At 42.9% G+C, this 27,948-nt stretch overlaps 1 protein-coding gene across 6 annotated transcripts in view; it reads left to right on the top strand.

The window, feature by feature from the left end:
• LOC138982022 (dynein heavy chain domain-containing protein 1-like) overlaps positions 1 to 27,948 on the top strand; it is a 179,827-nt gene that overhangs the window by 37,130 nt on the left and 114,749 nt on the right. For all 6 annotated transcript variants that reach the window (XM_070355231.1, XM_070355232.1, XM_070355233.1 and 3 more), the window contains exons 24-42: positions 1,287 to 1,448; positions 5,054 to 5,155; positions 5,677 to 5,874; positions 7,394 to 7,564; positions 8,054 to 8,294; positions 9,293 to 9,456; positions 10,746 to 10,880; positions 11,283 to 11,378; positions 11,940 to 12,071; positions 12,986 to 13,214; positions 13,686 to 13,859; positions 14,564 to 14,780; positions 16,589 to 16,740; positions 17,615 to 17,815; positions 18,827 to 19,080; positions 20,379 to 20,511; positions 20,831 to 20,943; positions 26,501 to 26,629; positions 27,514 to 27,649. In XM_070355231.1, the coding sequence (XP_070211332.1) occupies positions 1,287 to 1,448; positions 5,054 to 5,155; positions 5,677 to 5,874; positions 7,394 to 7,564; positions 8,054 to 8,294; positions 9,293 to 9,456; positions 10,746 to 10,880; positions 11,283 to 11,378; positions 11,940 to 12,071; positions 12,986 to 13,214; positions 13,686 to 13,859; positions 14,564 to 14,780; positions 16,589 to 16,740; positions 17,615 to 17,815; positions 18,827 to 19,080; positions 20,379 to 20,511; positions 20,831 to 20,943; positions 26,501 to 26,629; positions 27,514 to 27,649 (3,139 nt within the window). The remainder of the gene's footprint in view (positions 1 to 1,286; positions 1,449 to 5,053; positions 5,156 to 5,676; positions 5,875 to 7,393; positions 7,565 to 8,053; positions 8,295 to 9,292; positions 9,457 to 10,745; positions 10,881 to 11,282; positions 11,379 to 11,939; positions 12,072 to 12,985; positions 13,215 to 13,685; positions 13,860 to 14,563; positions 14,781 to 16,588; positions 16,741 to 17,614; positions 17,816 to 18,826; positions 19,081 to 20,378; positions 20,512 to 20,830; positions 20,944 to 26,500; positions 26,630 to 27,513; positions 27,650 to 27,948) is intronic.

Here is a 27,948-nt window from a genome sequence, read left to right as displayed (position 1 = left end):
CAGAGCAGCAAAAGAATCTGTCACAGATCAAGCAGAATTTCATGACCTCAAATTAACAAAGACGGAAGCAAAACACAAAATGGCCAAAGTTGCCTGGCGTCACTGGGAAACAGAATTAAAAACAGAAGGCGATGCCCATGGTTGGCTTATTCTGCCCCGACAAACAAAACAAAACAGGCCTACACTCCCCACCCCCCTCCTTAAAATACTTCGCAGAATTCGCACGGATGGATGCGCTCACAAGTTCTTTCCCCGTCTCTGTGAATGTGGAAAGCTAATATCTTTTTTACACCTCTTTGACCGCTGCCAATCACTCCAACAAGATTTCCGCAACCTACACACCCTTGTCAACGAACACAAACTGAAACCCCATGAGTTTTTAGATAAACATTGCACGCTTCAATGGAAGCCAGCATACACCCTGTGTCTCTCAATACATAAGGCTGAAATAGGACATCTGTTTTGAAAACTTCATCCCCTCTCCTCCTTCCCACCCCTCAACCATCTCTCCCACCGACCCCCCCTCCACGCCCAACAACCAAAGCGCCTACAACACCTATCACATAGCTCTATTCAAACAAGGCTAAATCACATACACCGCCCTCCTACCTGAACTTAAGTTCCCCATTCTGATATATTATTTTAGCAAGTTATATTTAATATTCTTATTTGGCTAATAATTATTTTTATGTTTCTAGTTACGTATTTATTTACTTATTCAGCCAGTTCTTTATTACATTATTTTGGCATTATCCAAAAGTCTAAAAAATATTTTACATAAATAAAAAGCAAATAAGCCTACAAAACCGCTCCACTCCAACTATATTTCGCGTACACTATGGCAACAACCCCAACAAAATCTTTACTTCCATCCCCATTTTGAAATATCGCAACAACAGACTTCCAGATCTATAACACGATCATATGTGTTCTCTGTTTGCATGTCTGTCCAGTGTCTTGTCCCCCCATAAAGCATATCAACACTACCTGTCCCAAGATAGGCCAATTGGTTCTAAGAGGACGTTAAAACTAATTATCATCATCATCACGATTTTGAGAGAAGTTCATTATTTGTATCATATGTGTTTGACTACTTAAAAGACCACTGGGTCGGCATACTGTAAATATAGTGTGTTGTTTTGTCAATAGTTAAATGTTCTAATAACATACCTTTGTTGTTTTGTGATTGTGCATCTGTTAGTTTCCTTTGCACTTTCTTTGCCTGAGCTTCTTCAGTAAACTTGAGGGATGTGAACGTAAGTTAATTTCATTGACCTGTGTGCCAGGTGATTCGCATGAGTTACCGACAGCTGACGTCTGAGGAGGAGAAGGTGGAGGAGGGGGTGTGGGCGGCGTGGGAAGCCTTCCTTATGCAGATGCAAGACGCAGGGGAGTTCATCAACACCCAGACGCCGCTCATGACCCAGCAACTGGAGAACAACTTCCAGGTGAGCTGGGGGCATCTCTTTCATGCTGATCGTAAGGCTGCCGTGCATTGTGTTTGTTAGTACCGTGACACCCCCCCCCCCCCCCCCCCTTTTGGGAACCCCACAAATCTGAGAAAATTAGGTCTTAAAAAGGAGGGAGTCTTTAAATGGAGGTCAATTTGGACGGGCACAGTTGCCTAGTGGATAAGATATCAGCCTCCTACGCGGAAGGTCGTGAGTTCAAATCGCGGCCGCCTGGTGGGTTAAGTGTGGAGATTTTTCCGATCTCCCAGGTCAACGTATGTGCAGACCTGCTAATGCCTTATCCCCCTTCATTTTACACGCAAGCACAAGACCAAGTGCACACGGAAAAGATCCTGTAATCCATGTCAGAGTTCGGTGGGTTATAGAAACACAAAAGTACCCAGCATGCTTCCCCTGGAATCGGAGTATGGCTTCCTGAATGGCGGGGTAAAAACCGGCCATGCATGTAAAAGCCCACTTGTGCAAAAACATGAGTGAACTTGTGAGTTTGAGCCCATGAATGAAAAAGAAGAGAAGTAAGGCCACTCTGCATTGTGTTTGTTAGTACTTATGTCTGGTTTATGTGCATGACCGTTATGCATCATGTTAAGGATAAAAGCAATTTGCTACAGACCATGCAGGTAAGGCGTATAATATAATAGAATTAAAACAGAAAAGCAAGGAAATTAGGGTCTTGATTCTTAGAGTTCAAGACTCATTTCTGATAAAATTATGTGAATATATCATTTTTTATTGTAAAAAAAAGCTTTGGTTTGGCATGTCAGGGCTTTGGTACCGACTTACACCCTGACATTGACAGATTGTGTCAAACTATAACAGTTTGGCTGGTTAACGTAGAAAGCGGAGAAAAGGCAGAGAGTATGTACAAAGCTTCTCTATTTTATTGTTAATGTGTATTTCTTTTAGCAAACAACTGGTTCAGGAGCTCAGAACAGTTCAGAAACAGACTCGTTGTTTTGATCATCTTCATGTATTCTACGAAGCTTTGGTATGATCTGTTCTGTTTTGCTGCTTCTGTTTTTATGCTGTTCTTACATTACGGACATGCAAACTTGAGACGTTATGGTTGCCGTTGAGTTAAAAGACTGCTGTGACGTCTTTTTCCAAATGTTTCGTTCATTATATCAGTTTGATTTTGTTTGTTCTTTAAAGTGCATTGCTACAGGAAGGAGGTGATCATTATTCTTTTTCTGGAAACATTGTCACACGCTGTTACGGGTCACATTGTTTGGTATCGTTCGTTGGTTATTCGGTCACATATCACGATCCTTCATGTGAAAATGTGTCAGTTGTATTGGGAACAAACTCTCACACAGTATGTGTGGCAGTGATGTCATTCTTTGTGCATGCATGTGTCTCCTCCTCTGGTTATTTGGAGAGTTAGATCAATCACAATACAATCTTGTTTTGTCTGATGCTTCCTGTTTGAGTTTGTTCTTACCCACACACATTCATTCACTTTGGACAGGAGCTTATAAGATCACATACTTTTTAACTTTTCTTTTTTTGTGTGCTGTGCACATGAAAATAGTGTTCTTTTTTTATGCATATGTAATTCAAAGTTTATGTGCATGTTAGTGTTCTGCACTTGTTTACATGGACACATCTCATGCATTCAGATTTCAGCACTGTTCAAATGGAGAGAAAAATTGCTGCTGTTCACGCAGAAGTAACTCCATGGATTTTGTAGTCATATTGGTTTATTTTGTTGGTGCTCCAGGTTGGCCGTTGATATTTCACTGAGTTATGTGTTCATGAGTCTCATCAGGAAATTACTGTAGTTACTGCTCTTTTAGTGTGCATGCTGGATCATTGTGCATGCCTCGTTTTTCTGTTTCTCGTTAATGTTTGAAAGCAAAGTGTTGTGATCCAGAATTGTGTATGCTTGTAGGGGTGTGTGTATGTGTGTGTGTGTGTGTGTGTGTGTGTGTGTGTGTGTGTGTGTGTGTGTGTGTGTGTGTGTGTGTATGTGTGTGTGTATGTGTGTGTGTGTGTGTGTGTGTGTGTGTGTGTGTGTGTGTGTGTGTGTGTGTGTGTCTGTGTGTGTGTGTGTGTGTGTATGTGTCTGTATGTGTGTGTGTGTGTGTGTGTGTGTGTGTGTGTGTGTGTGTGCACTATGTTTGCTGGCAGATCCTTTATTAATGTCAAGACCATAGAGAACGTCTTTGTCTGTGCTCTTTGCGTGTGTCTGTGTACATCTGTGCCTGTGTCTGTGCGTACATCTGTGCCTGTGTCTGTGCCAATGTCTGTACCTGTCTCTTTTTCTATAACCCTTGTCAGTACCAAAGTCTGTGTATGATTTCAGTCATTAGTTCATACCACCAGAAAATATTTCTGTCTTTGCTCGTGTCAGATAGATCAGCCAAGGAGAGAGCTGGGAGGATCCTCTTCATCTTTGTTATGTTTTGAATCTCCGGAGAGACAATCTGTCATGGCTTCTCAAGTTTTGCCATCGTTTATGTTGCTGATCAGTTTTGTTGAGTTCAAAGTAGCACTGATTACAAATAAAAGTATATCCAATCAACCATCTTGTGCATTCTTCCAATTAAAAAAAGGAAAAGAAAGAACGAGCGTTTTGGATGAGTTTTCTTAGATCCAGTGTCTTTGTCCTTTCAGGGGATTGAAAACATACTTTTGTGAGTTTCTGTTGCTTCCTTCGTTATTGTCTTTTGTTGAGATATTCAAAGCTGGACGTTCAGTGACATTGTTGTTGTTTTTATCAGTCATTACTCTGGCATGGTTGTGTCAACTAAAGTCTGATCTTTGACCCGATAAACTTTTCTTCGTGACAGTTGAGTTCCAAGTGTCACTGCCTCCTTTGTTTTGTTTGTTTGTTTGCTTAACGCCCAGCCGACCACGAAGGGCCATATCAGGGTGGTCTGCCTCCTTTGAGGTTGTTGCTTGTTTTTGCATGTGATTGTTTTATATTGTCATGCGTATCAAACATGGTGGTAAGTATAAGGCCGTAGTTTTGGCTCATCGTAGGTGCACGTTTCCTGATCTGTAACACCTACATTCAGTCACTTTCTCTAGGAATAATCAAATAGAAAAGGTTATGTTACTGTACAGGGGATGCAGAATTAAGCGATGATTTATTGACAATTTTTCTTTATGCGAATGACAAATTCACATGCAGTGTTTTCATTCAAATGAAAGTTAATAATCAAAGAAAAGTGAAATTGTATATATTGTAGGTAGATGGTGCCACCTGCAGTTTAATATGACATGACATTTATATCCAGTAAATCAAGACACACAACTCGGGTTAACAAGTGACCTAGATAATACTGGTTGCAAAATAATTCTGAGCTGTGTTGATGATTTTTTTTACAGATTCCACTTTATTTTATTCTCATTTAAAAAATGTATACTTGTGTGGTGCCAGTTTGACTGTTAGGCAAAAAAAAAAAAATAGTCTGTTTACGGTAACCCGACCGACCCTATTTTTTTCGCGCGACCCAAGACTTTTTTTTTGGCATTTGGGAAAAAAAAATCCCGACCTACCGACCCTATTTGTTTGGCCTATGTTACCGTAAACAGACCTATTTTTTTTTTGGCCTTATGATGCGTGCATGTTGCAGACCCTGGAGAGAGAGGCCCGCCTGTTGGCAGAACAAGCCACCACTGGTCGATTCCTGGATCCGAACCAGCCACCCCTGCAAGTCCTGCGCGCAATGAAAGAGGTGAGTGCTGTTGGTAAAAGTCTTTGTACTTGCCTTACATGCATAGTTTGAGAGCCCGAGTGGCATAGTGGTTAGAGTGCTTGCCTCACGCTTGTGGTTGGGGATCAACCCTCAATCAGAGCATCGACAAATACCAATTTTTGCGGGCAATCTCTAGTCCACCTAGCTGCAAATGGCTACCTGACCCTATTCAGAGCCGGGGTAGGCAAAGGCTGCGAGGGAGAGGATTAGGCACCGCCCTCATAAAGCTGACCCTAGAAAAGTTGAGATCTTTAACATCTCGCTACCCTACGATCAAATATGGTAATGGAAATACCTTTACCCTTAACACCGCGTCTAATTTGCAGTTCCTATGGGTTATTTCCAAGCTAAACATTGATTTTCACTTTTGGTTTGTAATTCTCTTAGTTCTCAGAGAACATTGGGCTTCTTTGCAAGTGACATAATTACAAGGTTATCATCGCCAGGGGAAGGGAGGAGTGGTCATGGGATTTGTAACCTTTTACCTTTTTTACTTTTAGCTGCGTGAGAAGTTTTTCCGCACCCAGCTGCACCTGCAGGAGGCCAGCCAGTGGCGGGAGACGATCGTGGGGGAGCCCTACAGCCTCAAGTTCCTCAACGAGATGACTGTCAAGATGGACGTGCGGCAGGAGCTGTGGAAGTACGTGGAGGTCTCGCAGAGCACCATCAAGGACTGGAAACAGATGCTCTTCAAAAAGGTGAGACTTGTGAACGGAATGGGAGAGAGATTTGTCACAATAACGAAACGAGAGAAAGATGTGTCACAAGTACTGAAGTAGATAGGTATGACACATTATTTTTTAGCAATACCTGTCATTAAAAAAACTCCATAATAATAATGCAGCAAACCCTGTTTAACTACACCCTGTTTCCCGTTGGCTTTCTGACTTATCCAGAGTATCAGAACTGTGACAGGACACCTGCAGTAAAAGACACCTGTCCTAACAGATATCACTGTGAGTAACTGGTGGTTGAAAAGGCGAGGCAGATATGGAAGAAAATGAAAAATGAGGTACAGTGGAACCTCCCCCTCCCCAATTAAGACCCCCCCCCCCCCCCCCCCCATCCCCCTTTGTATGATCTCCCCCCTTTTAGGACCCTATTTTTTTCAGATTATTTGTTCATAACATTTATAAATGTACACCCCTTTTGGACTCTCTCTCTTCAATTTTCACACCTGATTTTCTCACATTTTTCTTCTTCTTCTTCTGCGTTCGTGGGCTGAAACTCCCACATACACTCGTGTTTTTTGCACAAGTGGAATTTTACGTGTATGACCGTTTTTTACCCCGCCATTTAGGCAGCCATACGCCGTTTTCGGAGGAAGCATGCTGGGTATTTTCGTGTTTCTATAACCCACCGAACTCGGACATGGATTACAGGATCTTTTTCGTGCGCACTTGGTCTTGTGCTTGCGTGTACACACGGGGGTGTTCGGACACCGAGGAGAGTCTGCACACAAAGTTGACTCTGAGAAATAAATCTCTCGCCGAACGTGGGGACGAACTCACGCTGACAGCGGCCAACTGGATACAAATCCAGCGCGCTACCGACTGAGCTACATCCCCGCCCCTCACATTTTTGGAAGTCTTATGTTCCATTGTTTTAATGGCTTTGCAAAATTCTCCAAAATGTCATGGCCAAAGTTTACATCTGTTGTACGTCAACAAAAGTGTTTTTTTAATTTTCTCAGGAGATGGACTGAATACTTTAAATCTAAAATCATGTTTGACGTAATGTAACCGAGTGCAAGAAGCACAACAATCACCTTTGGAGGTGAAACCCTGTCAAACAAAGTTGAGTATTTTAGAGCTAAATTGATAGCCCCATAAAAACTGTTATGGGTAGGCAAAGGTTCCCAAGAACATACAAGGAGACAGCAGCAGCAGGACCCTATCACAAACAGAAGTCTACAATTCACAGGTGTCCGCGACGTAGAAGAAACGTCGAGCTATAAATAGCTTGCACTCTTCAACGGCAGACAACTGCAGAGTCTGCTGTGAAGGGTGTTGCAATAGTCTCCCTGGAGAAGGTGTTCGAGTGGCAGTAACATGTTGCTTGTTACTGTTGTTTAGATGGAACATCAAGAAGGCCCTGGAGAAGGTGTTCGAGTGGCAGTAACATGTTGCTTGTTACTGTTGTTTAGATGGAACATCAAGAAGGCCCTGGAGAAGGTGATGGAGTGGCAGTAACATGTTGCTTGTTACTGTTGTTTAGATGAACATCAAGAAGGCCCTGGAGAAGGTGATCGAGTGGCAGTCTGCGGCGGCCCAGCTGAAGCCCCACGTGCCGCCTGGTGACGAGGTGCTGACCACGTGGTACCGCACGCTGCAGGATTTCAAGAAGGACCTCCCCGTGCTCTACAAGCTCGCCAATGACGCACTCAAGGTTTGCTATTATGAGCACTTTTTTTTTAATGTACACCTGCTAACTCCTCCCTTTCCAGAATGCCATGATAATGGTACTTATCTTCCATCATGCTTTAACCCTTTTTTCAGTGGAGACATAGCTCATTCGATAGTGGTGCTGGCCTAAAACCAGTTGTCGCTAACAGCGTGGGTTGGACCCCCACTTTCAGTGACGGATTTTTTGTACAGACTCTCCTTAGTGTCCGAACAACCCTGTGTGCATGAATACGCATGATAAAGATCCCAAGTTCACCGTCAAAGTCTTTGGACTTAAAAACATGAATGCATGCATGCACACACACAAAAAAATTGGGTAGCGTCGTACTGTATAGCAGCGTTCTCTCTCCAGTGAGAAGGCAGTCCAAATTTCCATGTTAACTTCACATGACAATATGATACCAAGACCAATACCTAAAACTTTAGCAGTTTTTTATGCGGTCTCCTGCATGATTCCACTTTCTTCCCACAGGATCGACACTGGCACAGAATCTTCGTTGGGATGAACGAACCCTACCTGGGTAGCGGTCAGTTCACAGTGGCCGAGCTGATGAGCTACAATCTGTGCGACAACGCTGACCTGGTCCACAACGTCTACCTGTCTGCCGTGGCCGAGTACGACCTAGAGCAGCAGATGTCGCGCATCAAGCGTGTCTGGCACGACAAGAACTTCAAGCTGGCCAAGCACATCCCCGACAGTATGTTTGTCAAAGGTATAGCAAGAGTTGTTGTTGTTGTTGTTGTTGTTGTTTTTGTTGTTGTTGTTGTTGTTGTTGTTGTTGTTGTTGTTGTTGTTGTTGTTGTTGTTGTTGAGTCACTTGAGAAAAAGTGACTCTATGTAATCGGTCAGTGTTAGTCTGTCCGGCCGGCCGTCCGGCCGGCCGTCCGGCCGGCCGTCCGTAGACACCACCTTAACGTTGGACTTTTCTCGGAAACTATCAAAGCGATCGGGCTCATATTTTGTTTAGTCGTGACCTCCAATGACCTCTACACTTTAACGATGGTTTCGTTGACCTTTGACCTTTTTCAAGGTCACAGGTCAGCGTCAAAGGAAAAATTAGACATTTTATATCTTTGACAAAGTTCATCGGATGTGATTGAAACTTTGTAGGATTATTCTTTACATCAAAGTATTTACATCTGTAGCCTTTTACGAACGTTATCAGAAAAACAAGGGAGATAACTAGCCTTTTCTGTTCGGCAACACACAACTTAACGTTGGGCTTTTCTCGGAAACTATAAAAGTGACCGGGCTCAAATTTTATGTGAACGTGACTCATTGTGTTGTGAATAGCAATTTCTTCCTGTCCATCTGATGCCTCATATAATATTCAGAACTGCGAAAGTGACTCGATCGAGCGTTTGCTCTTCTTGTTGTTGTTGTTGTTGTTGTTGTTGTTGTTGTTGTTGTTGTTGTTGTTGTTGTTGTTGTTGTTGTTGTTGAACAAAATGTTTGATGAAAAAAAATCAGTAAAAGGTGAATTTTCACTCTGGATGAAAAGATCACTTTATATAGACTTAGTACACAAGTTCTGATTAATGTGCTATGGTACACTGCCCAAAAGTAATGAAATTTCCTGTCAGGAGAGGCCTCCTGATACCCTCCAGAAATACCAAAAATCTGTTTTGGAGGTGGGTGAAACGCTATTAACATCTTGATTATGAAAAGAACAGTTCTATAGATGTTACACTTTTCACTTGCCTGTTGCAGACCCAGTGAAGCGAGCATCATCTCCGGGGCGGAGAGCGACCAAGCTGGAGCGTTATCGCCAGGAGAGGGCAGCAGCGGCAGCGGGCGTTGCCAGGGGTTTGGATGTTGCCACCGACGACTTCTACACTCTGATAGAGGTGGAGGAACTCAAGTACCAGCTGGAGGTAGGCACTGTGGAGAGTGATATTGCCGGGTTCATTGTGGAATTAACAGTTCTAGGGGTAGGCACTGTAGGGAGTGACTGACAAGAATAATGTGATCTGTGTTTGACAGTGCAGGGTTCATTGTGGAATGAACAGTTCTAGGGGTAGGCACTGCGTGAAGTCACAAGAGTGACGTGATTTTTGTTTGGCACTGCAGGGTTCATTGTGGAATGAACAGTTCTAGAGGTAGGCACTGCGTGAAGTCACAAGAGTGACGTGATTTTTGTTTGGCACTGCAGGGTTCATTGTGGAATGAACAGTTCTAGAGGTAGGCACTGCGTGAAGTCACAAGAGTGACGTGATCTTTGTTTGGCAATGCAGGGTTCATTGTGGAATGAACAGTTCTAGAGGTACGCACTGCGTGAAGTCACAAAAGTGATGTGATCTTTGTTTGGCAATGCAGGGTTCATTGTGGAATGAACAGTTCTAGAGGTAGGCACTGCGTGAAGTCACAAGAGTGACGTGATTTTTGTTTGGCACTGCAGGGTTCATTGTGGAATGAACAGTTCTAGAGGTAGGCACTGCGTGAAGTCACAAGAGTGACGTGATCTTTGTTTGGCAATGCAGGGTTCATTGTGGAATGAACAGTTCTAGAGGTAGGCACTGCGTGAAGTCACAAGAGGGACGTGATCTTTGTTTGTCAAAGCAGGGTTCATTGTGGAATGAACAGTTCTAGAGGTAGGCACTGCGTGAAGTCACAAGAGGGACGTGATCTTTGTTTGTCAAAGCAGGGTTCATTGTGGAATGAACAGTTCTAGAGGTAGGCACTGCGTGAAGTCACAAGAGTGACGTGATCTTTGTTTGGCAATGCAGGGTTCATTGTGGAATGAACAGTTCTAGAGGTAGGCACTGCGTGAAGTCACAAGAGGGACGTGATCTTTGTTTGTCAAAGCAGGGTTCATTGTGGAATAATGATTAAAATTATATACGATACCGATACATGAGCAGCCTGGTGGTGACCTTATGATTAATTCTCTACTGCTGATATGTTGAAGTCACCCTAACAAACTTCGTTCTCAAAATTCTGTTGTCGCTATTGGCGAGGGCTCGATCCCCTCGTTCAGCGAGGGATTTATTTCCCATAGTTAACTTTGTGCAGACTCTCCTCGGTGTCTGAACAACCCCTTGTGCACGCATGAGCGCGATAAAGAACCCAAGTTCCCAGCAAAAGCAACCCGAATTTCCATGAAAGTAATCTCACAGGACTATATATAATTTTATCCCTATCCTTATCCTGATGTCTTGAACAGGACAGTCGTATCAGCGTGGAGGCCATGCTACAGTCACCCTACGTTGGGGACATACAGACCGAGGCCAAGGAGTGGTGCACAGCTCTCAGAGAGATCGAGGAAATCACCGACCTCTGGGCTGTCTGCCAGAAAAAGGTGGGTCATGATGGAAGATTTGTTGGATTGTACTTGCAAATACTGACCTGATCTTGCTTTGAAAGTTACTGTTTTGACACTTTGCAGAGTATTTCTCTTCATTGGTATGATCTGCTTTTCCTGTATAATCTGCTTCTCCGTGTTTTATTGTAATTGGAAACTGTTGTGTGTGTGTGTGAGTGAGTGTGTGTGTTTATGTGTGTGTTGCGTGCATGCGTGCGTGTGTGTGTGTGTGTATTTGTGTGGGGATGCAGGTATATTTACATGGTTGTTGCTCTGTTCAAAATGTATTTGTGTCCTTGCTTATGCTTTGCACATGTAATGATGTAGTGATGACATCTCTTTCGGTGTAACCTCCTGCTCATTTGTAACTTGCTAAATTGTGGTTTCCCTGTGTGTCAGTGGCTGTACCTGCTGAAGATCTTTGAGCAGCCGGAGATGTACCGCCGACTCAACCAGCAGGCCTACAAGTTCGAGGCCGTCCACAACAAGTTCAAGGTCAGTCATCAAAAAAAGGGTATTGAAGTAAATGAAATGGTCTGAAGCTGACAGACGCTGGTAGTCAAATATTTTTGAGGTGTTTGAGATGGGTTTTTTCAGTAAATTAGACCTTGTGGTAAAGATTTCAACTTCAGGAATTGCTATTTATGTGAGTGTAGGCAGGATAAAAGTTACAGTACTGAATGCAAAAATGTGTCATGAATTTTAATTAACCCTTTCGCTGCCTGTAGGACGTCAACTGACGTCCTGGGTAACTTGCTTTGAATTACACGGGCAATAAATCGTTCAATAAACAACAAGGAAGAAGATCAACAACAACAAAGAAATGATATGTGAGTTTGTGGTGTAATCATTTATACATCAAGGGCACACTGTAAGTTGTCAACTCTGGTAAATACAGGTAATGCTTTGTATGCAAATATTTCCTGGCAGCGAACAGGACAGAACAGAAGGGAGATGACAGTTAGTCTACCATGTTGATTATCTGTACACAGTAACCTCATGGGGTTATTGGAAACATGGTTGACATGAAGGTATAAGTAGTATTTTTCTCTCCAGGACTGGATGCGAGTGGTGTCTAACGACTCCAAGGTTCTGTCGGTCGTAAATCGCCGTCGTGGGGAGAAGGGCTACCGTCTGCTGCAGGGAGACAACCTCCGCTCCCTGCTTCTCTCCCTTGTTCACCAGCAGGTAAGTCACTGCTATCATTTATGACTTCTATTGTTTGCAGATTAGCAGGTACATGTACTATCAAACTAGAGAAATAAAACTTTGCAGGATCATGAACTGTTGTTTGGTGTGAAATTGGTTTCAGCACTTTTGTGTGTGAAAAATTGTCATTATTTCCTATGATTTTAATAGATTTTTTTTTTTTTTCAAAATCATTTTTGTTTTGTCAGTAATTTTCTGACCAGTCATATGTTTATACAGTGGAACCCCCCTTTTAAGACCCCGACATGTAAGACTGTTTCCTTTTTTAAGACCATTATTTTTCAGATGTTTTGTTTATAACCTCTCCAAATGTACCTCAATTTTGAGACTCCCTCCTTTTGACAACTTGATTTTCTCCGATTGTTGGAGGTCTTACAAGGGAGATTCCAGTGTAATATGTTTGTGTATCTGCCATGTCAGGAGGAGATTCCAGTGTAATATGTTTGTGTATCTGCCATGTCAGGAGGAGATTCCAGTGTAATATGTTTGTGTATCTGCCATGTCAGGAGGAGATTCCAGTGTAATATGTTTGTGTATCTGCCATGTCAGGAGGAGATTCCAGTGTAATATGTTTGTGTATCTGCCATGTCAGGAGGAGATTCCAGTGTAATATGTTTGTGTATCTGCCATGTCAGGAGGAGATTCCAGTGTAATATGTTTGTGTATCTGCCATGTCAGGAGGAGATTCCAGTGTAATATGTTTGTGTATCTGCCATGTCAGGAGGAGATTCCAGTGTAATATGTTTGTGTATCTGCCATGTCAGGAGGAGATTCCAGTGTAATATGTTTGTGTATCTGCCATGTCAGGAGGAGATTCCAGTGTAATATGTTTGTGTATCTGCCATGTCAGGAGGAGATTCCAGTGTAATATGTTTGTGTATCTGCCATGTCAGGAGGAGATCCTGAAGGACCTGGAGCATTACCTGGAGCGTCACCGCTCGCAGTTCCCTCGCCTCTACTTCCTGTCCAACGCCGACCTGGTGGACATGGTGGGCATCTCGCGCAACCCCCAGGCCCTCGTGCCCTTCGCTCGCAAGTGTTTCCCCGGCATCACATCCATGACCTTCACCTTGCCGCCCGGCACTGGTGGGCTCAACTCTGCCCTTGACTTTGCTCTCAACAGTAAGAGATTGGTTTGATACTTGTGGGAAATGTTCAGCTTTTTGTTCAAACAAATTGTCTTCATTTGAAGATTTTGTCTCTTTTTGGATCAGGGCTCCCCAAATTGTGGTTCCCTATTTCCTATACGTACTAGAAGCTAAAAAAAGGGACTAGAAAATCATAGATGGGGTCCAACTACACACTTTAACTGAAAAGAGCGGCTCCTGGACGCACTTCATATCCATTATTACGCATACCATCAGTACTGTTTTTTTTTTTAGAAAATGTCAGATCTGCACTGGAATTGATCTAACCCATTTGACCATAATGTTTTTGCGAAGGACTCTTGAGAGTTTAAAAAATTGACTTACCTGTGTTCTACCTACCTGTTACAGGTGACGAGCTACAGGTGGTGTCGGTGCAGGGGCTGCACAAGGAGAAGGTGTGGCTGTAAGAAGATTGCCTAACATGTGTTTTACCTGCCTGTTACAGGTGACAAGCTACAGGTGGAGTCGGTGCAGGGGCTGCACAAGGAGGAGGTGGGTCTGTACACTAAGCTGGACGCGCACCCCACGGCCAGTGCGTGGCTGAGAGGCCTGGAGTCCATCCTCAAGAACACCATGACCGTCGTCCTGCAGGCCTGTGTACAGGCACGCATGGAGGAAGGTCAGTTCTGGCGTCTGCCTTTTTTGATGTTTTCTAGCAGTCTGATTGTCTCTCTGTCTTGATGAGTTGCTGTGAGGTTGAAATAAGGTGAGGTCTGTCTTCTGTGTTCGGTTGTCCGACAATCTGATTGTCTCTCTGTCTTGGTGAGTTGCTGTGAGGTTGAAATAAGGTGAGGTCTGTCTTCTGTGTTCAGTTGTCCGACAATCTGATTGTCTCTCTGTCTTGATGAGTTGCTGTGAGGTTGAAATAAGGTGAGGTCTGTCTTCTGTGTTCAGTTGTCCGACAATCTGATTGTCTTTCTGTCTTGATGAGTTGCTGTGAGGTTGAAATAAGGTGAGGTCTGTCTTCTGTGTTCAGTTGTCCGACAATCTGATTGTCTTTCTGTCTTGATGAGTTGCTGTGAGATTGAATTCAGGTGGAGGCATCAGAGGTGTGTAGTTAGTTCTGTGTTCTGTGTTATTTTGCTTGACCGTTTGATTGTCTCTGCCTGGATGAGTTGCTGTAGGGTTGAATTCAGGTGCAGTATGTTGCAAAATCTGCTGTCACGGTTTGTGGCAAATGATGTGTCAGATGCAACAGATGTCCTGCTCAAATTAGAGCAACTACTTCTTTATTTTTTTACCTTTGATCAAGAGTTGTGACAGAAAAGAGCCTTTTGACCAAGCTTGTTGATCAGGTTTAACAAACACTCATTGTGTCTGCAGGCACACGCCAGCCTATCCTGATCCTGGAAGAGCTGTCCAAACTGGCTCACACCCCTCCCGGTGCGGCGGACCTGACGTCAGAAATCCGTCAGCAGTACGGCCACTGGCTGCTGCACTTCCCTGCGCAGTGCGTGGTGATGGCCGAGTGCATCCTGTGGGAACGCACCATGGCCCGGACCCTGGAGAGGACGGACCCTGATGAGCTCAGGGCTCTGAGGTCGGTGACATTTCTTTTTACATTTAGTCAAGTTTTGACTAATTAATGTTTTAATAACATAGAGGGGGGAATCGAGACGAGGGTCGTGGTGTATGTGTGTGTCTGTGTCTCTGTCTCTGTGTGTGTGTGTGTGTAGAGCGATTCAGAGTAAATTACTGGACCGATCTTTATGAAATTTTTCATGAAAGTTCCTGGGTATGATATCCCCAGACGTTTTTTTCATTTTTTGGATAAATGTCTTTGATGACGTCATATCCGGCATTTTGTAAAAGTTGAGGCGGCACTGTCACACCCTCATTTTTCAATCAAATTGATTGAAATTTTGGCCAAGCAATCTTCGACGAAGGCCGGACTTTGGGATTGCATTTCAGCTTGGAGGCTTAAAAATTAATTTATGACTTTGGTCATTAAAAATCTGAAAATTGTAATTAAATTTTTTTTTGTATAAAACGATCCAAAATTACGTTTATTGTATTCTTCATCATTTTCTGATTCCAAAAACATATAAATATGTTATATTCGGATTAAAAACAAGCTCTGAAAATTAAAAATATAAAAATTATGATTAAAATTAGATTTCCGAAATCAATTTAAAAACATTTTCATCTTATTCCTTGTCTGTTCCTGATTCCAAAAACATATAGATATGATATGTTTGGATTGAAAACACGTTCAGAGAGTTAAAAAGAATAGAGATATAGAAAAGTGTGCTATCCTCCTCAGTGCAACCGCAACCGCGCTTTTCTGGATTGTTAATTTCACTGCCTTTGCCACGAGCGGTGGACGGACGATGCTACGAGTGTATGGTCTTGCGGAAAAAATGCAATGCGTTCAGTTTCATTCTGTGAGTTCGACTGAGCTTGACTAAATGTTGTACATGTATTTTTGCCATACGCGACATGTTTTTCATTCATTTCATTTACTTTACTATCCCATTGCTGGGAAACAGATATATGTTACAAAAGGTTTCCACCCTATCTAAATGTCTGGTGTGGACTTATTGCATTCAGTATTGTGTAGAAATTAAACCTCTTTGTGTAGCTTGGTTGTAGAAGACGTTTTTTTGACATGGTGTGAGTTCATAATTAGGGATAAAACTCTTACAGTTTTTCTTACTTTTAGGTTCTCAAACAAATCTGAGAATACAGGGTCTTAAAAAGGAGGATTAGTCTTAAATTTGGGGTTCTTAAAAGGGGGGTTCCACTGTATTAAAAAAGAAAGATAGAACATTTATATAGCGCTTCTCTACACCTCGAAGGGCTTTGAAGATTACGTACAAAATATGAACGAGCCTTGAAATGCAGCTGCTAAGCGCAAGGAACACCACCATTCTCAATACTAACATGGTTGATGTTGTGCTTGAACTTAAGTTGCTACCTTTTGTTGCCATCGTGATTGTAAAAAGCTTGGGCTGTTTTATTATGGATTAACGGTGTAGCACAATATGTTTCTCAGATTGTATGCTTGCTCAGCTGTCGAATAAGTGTTGTTTGGAGTCATTCATGAAATGTTTCTGGAATAGTGGCCATCCATGTTAGACAAAAGGGAACGTACAATGATTGGGCAACAGATGCCTCTGCTGAGGTTCAAGAACAGTGTGACAAGAGATGTAGGTTAGAAAAGGGTTTCCGCGCAATATACATGTCTGATGTGGACAGATTGCATTGAGTATTGTGTAGAAATTTAACTGTTACTTGGTTGTAGAAGAAGTATTTTTGACTTGCCCCAAGTTCATGATTAGTGATCAAACTCTTGTTTTCAAACATGATGAAGCTTAACAGCTGTGATCCTATTGATGCTGTGTCCAGGTCCAACCTGAATGCGAAGGTTGACCAGTACGTGGACGTGCTGAAGGAGGCGTCGGTTCACCCTGAAGTGGAGGGTGAAGTCAAGGAGAGACTTCACTGTCTGCTGACCGCACTCATCACACAGAACATCCACCACAGGGACGTCATGGACGGTAAGGGACTAGTGTATAACTGAATGATGATCGGCTTCACTGCCTGTTTTAGACGGTCAGAATGTCAGACAGTCAAAATGTCAGTCAGTTAAACAGTATTGACGTTAACCGGTAATTACCGGTATTTTACCGATTGAAATGAAAAAATACTGCAACAAAATTGGCTGCCAGTATGACCTACCAGTTGATTTTTAGAACTTCCGGATTTTTTGGCTGGTAAAACAACAAAACCAGTACTCTGAGTTGGACTCTTACTGGTTCCAATGACCAGCCTACCATTTTTTTCGGGACAGTTTGCATCATAAAAGTTTGCGTACTGGTTTTAACAAATACTGGCGCCATCACTGGTTAAAGTATCCCTCAGTCAAAATGTCAGTAAAGCTGATGACTGCCATCTGCGTGGCTCTGTTTGGGATGACATAGACATAGACATAGAAGACTTTATTATCTCAACAGAGAAATTTGTTTATGGGGTGTGTATATGACAACAAACATAAAACATGACATAGAACAACATTAAGCATTGAGATACAGTAAAAGTATTAAATATGAATAATTCATATGATGCAGAATGATGGCGTACGTACTTAGTCATTGCAGCCAGACTGAATATGTGACACTGCAGTAATTAAGGGACTGAAAGTGCGCGCATACACACATCCTTGCACACATGCACTTACACACATGCACTTACACACATGCAATCCCCCCTCTCTCCCCCCCCCCCCCCCCCCCCCCATTGTTTTCAATAAGTAAAAGAAGAAGAGCTTCTAAAACACACCAGTTCTGTGCGACACGTCCACAATGACAGATGATTATAGTTCTATCACAATTAACAGCTTTATTTTTACCAATAATTTTACCTTGCATGCAGCCCTGCTGAAGGAAGGCGTGGTGCTGGACAGCAGTTTTGATTGGCTGCGAGTGCTCAAGTTCCGCATGGACATCCGCAACGTGCTGCGCGCCAAGACCACGGTCAGCGATGCAGCCAAGCAGACGGCCAGCCCCGTCACCTCCAACAAGGGCACCCCGCGCAGGGCCCCACCTGGCAGCAAGCTCAAACGACAGCCAGAGGGTGAGCTCCCCTTTTAGTGTTGGTTATTTGCCCTTTACCCCCTTGAGCGCCCATTGTTGCCCGCTCGAGCTCCCATATGTAGATCCGTGAAACACCAGCTATACACTATGCATATCTGTTTCCATTTCTACTGGCTTCCTGCAAGGTTTGAGCATTGATAATTTCAGAAAACTTGCAGTAGTTACTTTACTACAGTTTTTTAAGGTTTAAAATTGACAGTTGGGGGGGTGTTCCTGGAGAATAAGAGGGGAAGATGGGGAAGAGAGTTATGTCCAACTTGCATGCTGATTGCATTATCATGAGTGTTTTAATGGTGAGAACCAATGAAAAGCGTACAAGCTGTAATGTTCCATACATTCTGCACTCCACAGCCAAATTGCTGACTAAATGGCGGGGTTAAAACAGTCGTACACATGAAAACCCACAGGTTCCAAAAATCACGAGTTTCAGCCCATGAACGCAGACAGGGAAACACTCCTCAGTATTTGAAGAATGCATTTTTAGGCACTTTTTATGAACAAGGTGAATTGAAATGTATTATAGTATAGCATACTTATTTAATACTTTCTTAGATTTCGTATTGCTCCTGATAGACATACTCCGGAAATAACTGTCAGGTTTGTATGGGTTGTAAAGGAGTGAATACCTTTGCTTTTAGTGATGCAAACTTTCAACACATGCTCCTTACCCTCATCTTTCAGATACACCCCCTCACTAGTGACTGGCCTATAATGTCACATGGAAAAGTTTGACTCTATAAAAGCAAAAGTATTCACTCTTTCACAGCCAATACAAACCCGAACATTGTCCATTTGATGTGCACATTTCCTTCATAGTTGTGTATGGAAAGCATTCAGGTCTGTCTTATGGAAGTTAGAAGGAGAAATTCTTGAGGTCTTTTACATTAATCCAAAAACAGATTCTGTGATACAGTCAATGTACTCGTGAATGTCTTGCTTTTTTGGTCTCTGACATTGTTGCCTAACTATTGTGACTGTGTGTGACCAGCAGAGCCGCCCCCACTGACCCGCACCAAGACCACCATCTCCACCGACTACCAGTTCAGCCCCTGCTACGCCCAGCAGCTCACCAACACCTTCTTCTACGACTACGAGTACCTGGGCCCCTCCCCCTCCCTGGTGGTCACCCCCCTCACCGAGCGCTCCGTCCTTTCCCTCACCCAGTCCCTCAAGAGTTTCCACTGCTCCACGCTGATTGGTCCTGCCGGCACGGGCAAGACCGAGACTGTGCGCCATCTGGCCAAGGTTGGTGCTTGCTCTTTTTCTTTAAGACTTTTGTCTTGCTTCTTTTGTTACCAAGTGTATGAAACACTGGAATCAACTTTGGAGGCAAAGCCAGTCATACAGGAGTGAGTTTGGGCTACATTGATAGCCCTATCAAATCTGCTATGTGAATGCAAAGGTTTGCATGAGCGTACTGGGTGACAACAGCAGCCAAATCCTATCACAAATAGTTCTCCATATCTGAATGGGTGTGATGTCTTCGTGAACTATTTTTACCGATAATTCAGTGCCAAAGCTTCTTGCAGCGAGCTTTGTGAAGTCATCTTCACGAAGTTGACTTTGCCCAATTAATATCAGTCTTTAGCAGTTATAGGAGGGCGTGTGACTGGATGACAAGAATAGTGATGCATTCAACAGGGCTTGGTGTCTGTTCTATGTTTGAGGGGACTCACTTGATGTACTTAGATCAGAGAGTTGGCTGCCTACCGTATTTGACGGATTACAAGACGCACCGTTTTATAAGCCGCACCCCCGACTTTTAACAAAAAAATTGGGACGAGCCACGTATAGGCCGCGTCACTATATATTAACCGCCGTCGAAAAAAATATAATCAGATCGTGTCAATCAATCAAAACAACCAGGCAAACGAAAGTACGGTATTTGGCGAAATCGGCTCCGAGAATAAACAAGTGAAACAAAGAAGAAAAGTGAAAAAGTTTGAAGAAAAATATCACACACACACAATTTGTAACCAACACACACATGTAGTCCCGCCCGGAATAAGCTTTTTTGGGATGATTTACGACTTTTGCGCACATTTCGAGCAGACGAAAACACAACATGGCGGCTCTCGCTCCTCCAACTATCGCGAGACACAAAAAAACGAAATCTCGCGCGCGCGAGATCCTGATACATCCGGTGTTTCTCTGTACGCTATCTTGTCACGACGACTTGTTGACAAACGAAGATTCGCGAAAGAAAGAGAAAAGCGCTGAGTCTTGAGTAGAGAGCTAATAAAGTACCGGTAATCGCTAATCGAGCGAAATGAAAATCCGCGGCGACTTCCATTAGGTGAATGCTATTCAAGTTTAGGTAACGTTTTAGCCGCATCTTTTTATAAGCCGCAATGCGATTTTTTTTTTTTTTAAGTCGCGGCTTGTAGTCCGTCAAATACGGTATATGGCAGGGTAAAAACGGTCATACACGTAAACATCCACTCGTGCAAAGACACGAGTGTACGCGGGAGTTTCAGCCCACGAACGCAGAAGAAGAAGAAGAAGATCAGAGAGTAATGTCAGTGTGTGTGTGTGTGGTACAGATGCTGGGTCGCTGCATGTTCACCGTGACCTGCACAGACAGCATGACCCTTCCCATGATGCTGCAGTACATGACGGGCATGGTGCAGTCTGGGTGCTGGATGCTGTTTGACGACACCGACCACCTCACCAAAGGTACAACACGTACAGTGCAGGCACACTTTTAATACCTCTCAGTGTTGTGCTGGTCCATGATTGTGACCTTGCTTAGTGGCTGGTTCGTAATACAGTCACTGAGGTGGGACCTCTTGGAGTGGTACTAATTGAGGGGGAGGGGAATGATGTGATGTTTAGCTTGGGGTACTCATGAAACTATTTAAAAAAGCAAAGTGTGATGTTTACCACACCTACTTTTAAATCCCCCAACTCTCCCAGTTATTTCAAGAGCTCTGATGTCATGTGATGTGACATTGTGTGGTGTCATGTGATCTGACTGTGTGATGTCATGTGACAGGGTTGATGTCAGTGACGGCCCAGCAGCTGGACTATCTGCACACCGCCCTGCGAGCACTGGACGTCTCCAGCCAGAATCAATACCTCATCCGTGGCCAGCCCAGGTTCGACAAGGTAGGTGATCTTCACCTTGACCTTCAGGGGTCATTTGGATTTTCCTGCTGCTGTGACCTGACTTTCATTCTCCTCTGAACTTTTGACAACCTCAACGTTGAAATTCAGATTAATTCACTCTCAGATTAATTCACTCGCAGATTAATTGTGTGTACTATTCTTTTACATGTATGATTTGTTTAATCTTTCAAAACATGGTTGACATGTTTTCTCTGGAAGATTTGATTTGTTTCCATTTCAATATTGAAACCAATATTGAAGAATTGCTGAGTTGGATAACATTTTATGGAGGGCAAGCCCTTTCAGCATATCAAATTACAAAGTTGTATGATTTTACGGGAAATGATCTGTAGTTTTCCCTGGAAAGTTGTGTAGGACTTTTAACACTTTTCTCAATTGTTTGTCAGTGTGTTCATTAAATTCCTGTTACACCTAATTTTTGTGAATGTATGCATTGTTTTATGGAGTTTCTGTTACAGTACTAACATTGTGTGACTAATCCACTTCTAACCTTCCTTTGCAGATGTTGTCTATGGTATGTGGTCATTTTCTTCTGCCAATAGTTACCTCTCTTTAGTCCTTGAATATTCCTCTTACATATTGTTTGTTTTGACCCCCCCACCCCTTCTTCTTCTTCCATAGAGGACTGGGTTCTTGCGAATGTCTCAGAGTCCTCCTTTATTCATTTCAGGTGACCCAATGCAATCATGCAATGGTGTATGTAATTTTTTTTTTTTAAAGAAAAAAAGTAGTACATGGTATTTGCTTATCTTAGGAGGAACTTCGATCATGCAGCAGTGTCTATTTTGTCAGGTAACCTGAAATAATGTGACCATGTTAATGTCATCATATGTACTGAGTGTTCGTTTAGGACATGCACATAGAAATCCATGCTCTTGCCAACACCCTCTGCCCCCAAAGCACAGCTGATTTTGTTGTGTAGTAGTGGTAGTTAAAAAGCACAGCCTTTACTTCAGAGTTTTTGTTTGTTTGTTTGTTTGCTTAACGCCCAGCCGACCACGAAGGGCCATATCAGGGCGGTGCTGCTTTGACATATAACGTGCGCCACACACAAGACAGAAGTCGCAAAACAGGCTTCATGTCTCACCCAGTCACATTATTCTGACACCGGACCAACCAGTCCTAGCACTAACCCCATAATGCCAGACGCCAGGCGGAGCAGCCACTAGATTGCCAATTTTAAAGTCTTAAGTATGACCCGGCCGGGGTTCGAACCCACGACCTCCCGATCACGGGGCGGACGCCTTACCACTTGGCCAACCGTGCCGGTTTTACTTCAGAGTTGCCTTGCTTGTTACTTACTGCTCTTATCCTTGCATACAGTTTGTTCACCAGCTGCTCCTTACTTTCAGGATTTTAGATGATGTTGGCATGAGAAAATATTTTTTTATAGATTACCGACTATTTTCCAGGTCATAAGGCGCGACTTTTTTCCTCGAGTTTGACCACATGCGCCTTGTATAACGAAGCGCCTAATCCGTGTATGAAATACGAAAAAAAAAAAAAAATTGCGAAAAAGTCATGGGGAACAAAACGTGACAAGAACTCACCTCCATCTCGAATACCGGTAGTCGTATTTTTAAATTCCGTGAGCACTCACACTGATCGTCACATTTCTCGGCAGTTTGATTTCATGACACACCCTCACACAGTTACACAGCAACCATGCCAAAGACGAAGCGACTTGCTTACGATGCAGAATACAAGTTGAAAGCGATCAAACTTGCTGAGGGAAAAGGAAATCGGAAAGCAGCATGGGAGCTTGGGATTAATGAATCCATGGTTCGGAAATAGAGAAAACAAAGGACGGAGCTTGGAGCTTGTGACCGGCATTTTCGATCTTTCGATTTTCATTCTTCGACCGTTTGTTACCGGTATACTTTTTCAATTTTGGTGCACCCTATCGGCCCCCTGCGCCCAATGGGTGACTGGATTAAAATTTTGTTTAAAAAGAAGGGGGTGCGCCTTATGCGCTGTAGCGCCTTGTAACCCGGAAAATACGGTATGTTTAACAGTAATTTAATGGTTTCTGGTCTCATGCACACTTTCATTTGGACACATACCGAAAATCTTATCCTACATGCATTATCAATCAATCAATATGAGGCTTTTTTCGCGCGTATTCCGTGGGTACAGTTCTAAGCGCAGGGATTTTTTTTATTTTATTTTTTTATTTTTTATGCAATTTATATCGCGCACATATTCAAGGTGCAGGGATTTATTTATGCCGTGTGAGATGGAAATTTTTTTACACAATACATCACGCATTCACATCAGCCAGCAGATCGCAGCCATTTCGGCGCATATCCTACTTTTCACGGCCTATTATTCCAAGTCACACGGGTATTTTGGTGGACATTTTTATCTGTGCCTATACAATTTTGCCAGGAAAGACCCTTTTGTCAATCGTGGGATCTTTAACGTGCACACCCCAATGTAGTGTACACGAAGGGACCTCGATTTTTCGTCTCATCCGAAAGACTAGCACTTGAACCCAATAGGCAAGGTGATCGTGTTTTGCTGAATAGCACTTGTGAAACTGATTCAACAAAAAGATTTTATTCCGCACAGAAAGCAGCTTGGCTGTTGATTTTTGCCAGAGGTAATTAGAGTTGAATGATGCTCTTATTATGAGTAAATTTTTTTCTCTTTTCTGTACCCCCCCATGTAAAGAAGTGAAGGATGTTGAACCCTGTGTATCTTGCACATTTTGAACTAAATCACTTCTGCTTTGCAGACAGGAGAATAGATTTTGTTAGATATCCTTCCTACAGCTATTTTGCCCTGCAAGTTGCACAAGAAATTTTGTTGCGCCTTTTTTCACGCAGACTTTGCACATGCTTTTTTTTTTACCCACCTGAGAAGTCAGGAAATTTTTAGTAATGAGCAGCGTTAAGCTGTCCGACAAAGAGCCTAATTTCGAGGTTTTTATATTTTTGAGTCACTTGAGAAAAAGTGACTCTATGTAATCGGTCAGTGTTAGTCTGTCCGGCCGGCCGTCCGGCCGGCCGTCCGGCCGGCCGTCCGTAGACACCACCTTAACGTTGGACTTTTCTCGGAAACTATCAAAGCGATCGGGCTCATATTTTGTTTAGTCGTGACCTCCAATGACCTCCACACTTTAACGATGGTTTCGTTGACCTTTGACCTTTTTCAAGGTCACAGGTCAGCGTCAAAGGAAAAATTAGACATTTTATATCTTTGACAAAGTTCATCGGATGTGATTGAAACTTTGTAGGATTATTCTTTACATCAAAGTATTTACATCTGTAGCCTTTTACGAACGTTATCAGAAAAACAAGGGAGATAACTAGCCTTTTCTGTTCGGCAACACACAACTTAACGTTGGGCTTTTCTCGGAAACTATAAAAGTGACCGGGCTCAAATTTTATGTGAACGTGACTCATTGTGTTGTGAATAGCAATTTCTTCCTGTCCATCTGATGCCTCATATAATATTCAGAACTGCGAAAGTGACTCGATCGAGCGTTTGCTCTTCTTGTTCAAGTTTGAGCCTTCAAATTTCACACAATGGTAGGTTTTGATTTAAAAAAAAAAAAAAAGAGAATTATAATTTTCTTGCACGTTTTTGAAGCAATAAAGATCTTTGTAACATCACACACTTCCAGGGTTTGATGATCGATCCCTAGACATTACCCTGGCCTGGTTGATCCAGGTCAATTTTGAAGGTCACAATTGGGTCGATTTGGGATGAATAAGTAGAAAATCATCCTTTCTTGCCTCACAGTTCACATAGGTATAATAATTATTACTTATTATGATGAGGGTGAGTCGTACGAGCATTTGATCTTCTTCTCCTTTTCTTGAAAAGCAGCTGACCTCAGAGAACATGTGATGCTGGTTGGGTCTATATAAACTACTAGAAAAGCCAGTCCCAGATCTCAGAGCAACTGTGCACCCTCACTGGTGCCTAACAAAGTATGCTGCTTATTGCCACTGACTTGCCGAAGCACATGTAGATCAGAATGCTTGTATAATGTATAGTCCTTTTTTCTGTGCAATCTTGTAAAGTGTAGATGAGAACTGCTGACAATGACACAGTTCGTTTAATGGCCATTTCGCTCGTGTTAACCACACACATGTTTTTGGCTCACGTAAGTGTAGCCTATGCGATCGTAACTTTGTCTGTCTGTGCGTGCGTGCGTATGTGCGTATGTGCGTATGTGCGTATGTGCGTGCGTGCGTGCGTGCGTGTGTATGTCTGTGATAGAAACTTTAACATTTCCGAGTCTATGGATTACGTCAGTCTCGGTCAAAAGTGTTCGACGTGTGTGATAGAAACTATTTGAAGACGTCACATTATGACGTAAGAGGGTTAGACGTCACGCAAAGGAATTACTGAAAGTCTCGGTCATTGTTATTGTGAGCGGGCCGAGACTACTTGGCAGATCCAGGGTCTCGCTTTCTTGCACAGTTTCACCTATGCTTACTGTGTGTGTGTGTGTGTGTGTGTGTGTGTGTGTGTGTGTGTGTGTGTGTGTGTGTGTGTGTGTGTGTGTGTGTGTGTATGTGTGACGGAGTGATTGAGTTTGTGTTACTGTTTGTCGATTTCTTACGTGAGCCTTGAAGGCTTCGCCTCTTGTTGTGGTTTATCTAACCCCTGAGCCATCGTGAACCCATGTGATCCACTTTCCTTTTTTTTACAATTTAGTTGTCAGTTTGTGATTTCAATACGACTCGCTGTATCTGCAATAGCACGTTACTGTGTACCTCTGAATCTAAAACGCAACAAACGGCTGCGAGTCACACGAACTGAGAGGTGGCGGTTGATTGTTCAAAGAAACTGACGACATGCAGAACATTCGTCTGCTAGCATGAGGAAACACGTTTTGCTTGACACGCTTCCGGGGTTTTCTTTTTTTAAACTTTCAAAACTTCGAATTGTACTGATCTTTTCTTGATGAAAAAAGAATTCTTTTATGATTTAAGAATGGTTGTGTAACAAGCTGTCAATTTATTGTTGAGATTTTAAAAGTTAGGTCTAGCGCCAAAATGAGGCCCGTCCGATTGTCTTACAGACAATCCGGCTGGCAACGCAAAAATAAATTCTTTGAAAATGTCTCGCTCTTTACGTAGGGCACCTAGGATGTTCTCAAGTGGTGAGTGTTTAAACGAAAGGGTGTTTGTACTGTGTGTAAAAGTCTGACAGTGTCTGTGACCAGAAACTGATGATTTACGGGAAGCTGCATGAGTGTACCTATAATGCCTACCTGATTAATTTAATTGCTCATGTTTTTTGTGGATATCGTAACTTGCATGCATGCGTGTGTAATTAGTAGGGATGGGGGATGGACATGGCGTGATAGTTCCTCACTCATTTTCACAGTGAGCACATAGTTTTTTCTGTTGGTGTTCCATTTGAGATATGAAATCTTCTATTGAGAAATTCTTCATCTCGTTATTTCACAACAAAATTCTAGCAGTGAGATGATCACTTTAGTAGGCAAATAAAGAAAAAAATGCTTGATGAAGATGAACGTTGAAACTCTACAGTGTGTATGTGTTTGTGCGAGCAGAAGGCGGGTGCGGGAGACAAAGTGATTCGTCGCAACTCGCTTACCACACTCCACCCCCTACCACGCGCACAGGAGTCACCGGACCCCCCGGCACTGGAAAGACAGCGCACTGTGCCCCATGGATTCAACGTGAGTGGCTCTAAATCTAATCCACTTTGTCTTCTCAGGTTTTCTTTCATATATTGTTATTCATTAATATTTCTTTCAAGAACTGGACAGAAGAGAGAAAATTAACGTAAAATCAGAACTCTTGTGCACTGTGCAAATACCCAGCATGCCTCCCCCGAAATCGGCGTATGCTGCCTGAATGGCATGGTAAAAACGGTCATACACGTACAAACCCACTCATGCAAAAACATGAGTGAACGTGGGAGTTTCAGCCCATGAACGAAGAAGAAGAAGATCTTATATAGTCCCCTTCATAGAAACAAACCTCAAGGGGAAAAAACTTAAATGGAACTCAACATGAAAACGCTTCAAACTTTGAGTTGCTGTGATATTTCACAGGCAACTAATTATTTTACGATAACATTCATAGTGGGAGTGCTTTGGAACATACAATTTTCTACCCCAAAATTTAAATAACGTGATCACAGAACATTTTTCTTTGAACCTTTTCGCTGTCTTTAGGATGTCAGCTGACGTCCTGGGTAATTAGCTTTAATGGGCAACGAATCGTTCCATAACAACAGAACAACAACAACTAACAAACAATGTGTGCGTGTGGTGTATTCATTTGTGCGTCAAGGGCACATTGCACATTTTCAGAACAGGTAAATGCAGGTGATGTTTTGTATAAAAATATTTACAGTGGAACCCCCTTTTAAGACTCCCTCCCTTTTAAGACCTTGTTCTTTCTCCTTTTTTGTTCATAACCCCTGTAAATGTACCTCCATTTTAAGACTCCGAGTCCTTTGTAAGACCCGATTTTCTCAGATTTGTGGAGGTCTTAAAAGGGGGGTTCCACTGTACAGGCAGCAAACGGGTGAACTAAATATTGTGTGTGTGTTCAGGAGAAGGGACTGGTGACCTACTTTGAGGACACGTGGGTGGCGGAGCGTGACCAGCGACGTCACTCCATCGAACGTGAGATCGAGATCAAGGAGTCCGACCTCTACAAGAACAACAGACCTCCACCTCTCTTTTACGGTAAGTTCTCAATATTTTATTTTAGATTCTGCAGTTTTTGCAGGTTTAAATTGTGATGTGGTGACTTTTAAGGATAGGTTTAACTGGGCGACGTCAACCACGCGAAGTATACTTCACGAAGCTGGCCGCACGGAGCTTTAGCACTGGGTTTTTGGTAAAAAGACTTTGCGAAGTCTGCGCGAAGTCGACTTGTGCCTTAATTAAGGACCGCGTTAAGGCACATGCTTGACATAATATGCTACTTTAAACAATAATGACAAGCAACCAAAAAAGACAAACTCCGGAAATTACTCTGGGGT

Source organism: Littorina saxatilis, linkage group LG12, assembly GCF_037325665.1.
Source record: "Littorina saxatilis isolate snail1 linkage group LG12, US_GU_Lsax_2.0, whole genome shotgun sequence".
Taxonomy (NCBI): Eukaryota; Metazoa; Mollusca; class Gastropoda; order Littorinimorpha; family Littorinidae; genus Littorina; species Littorina saxatilis.
This window is presented reverse-complemented; position numbering and strand designations above follow the sequence as displayed.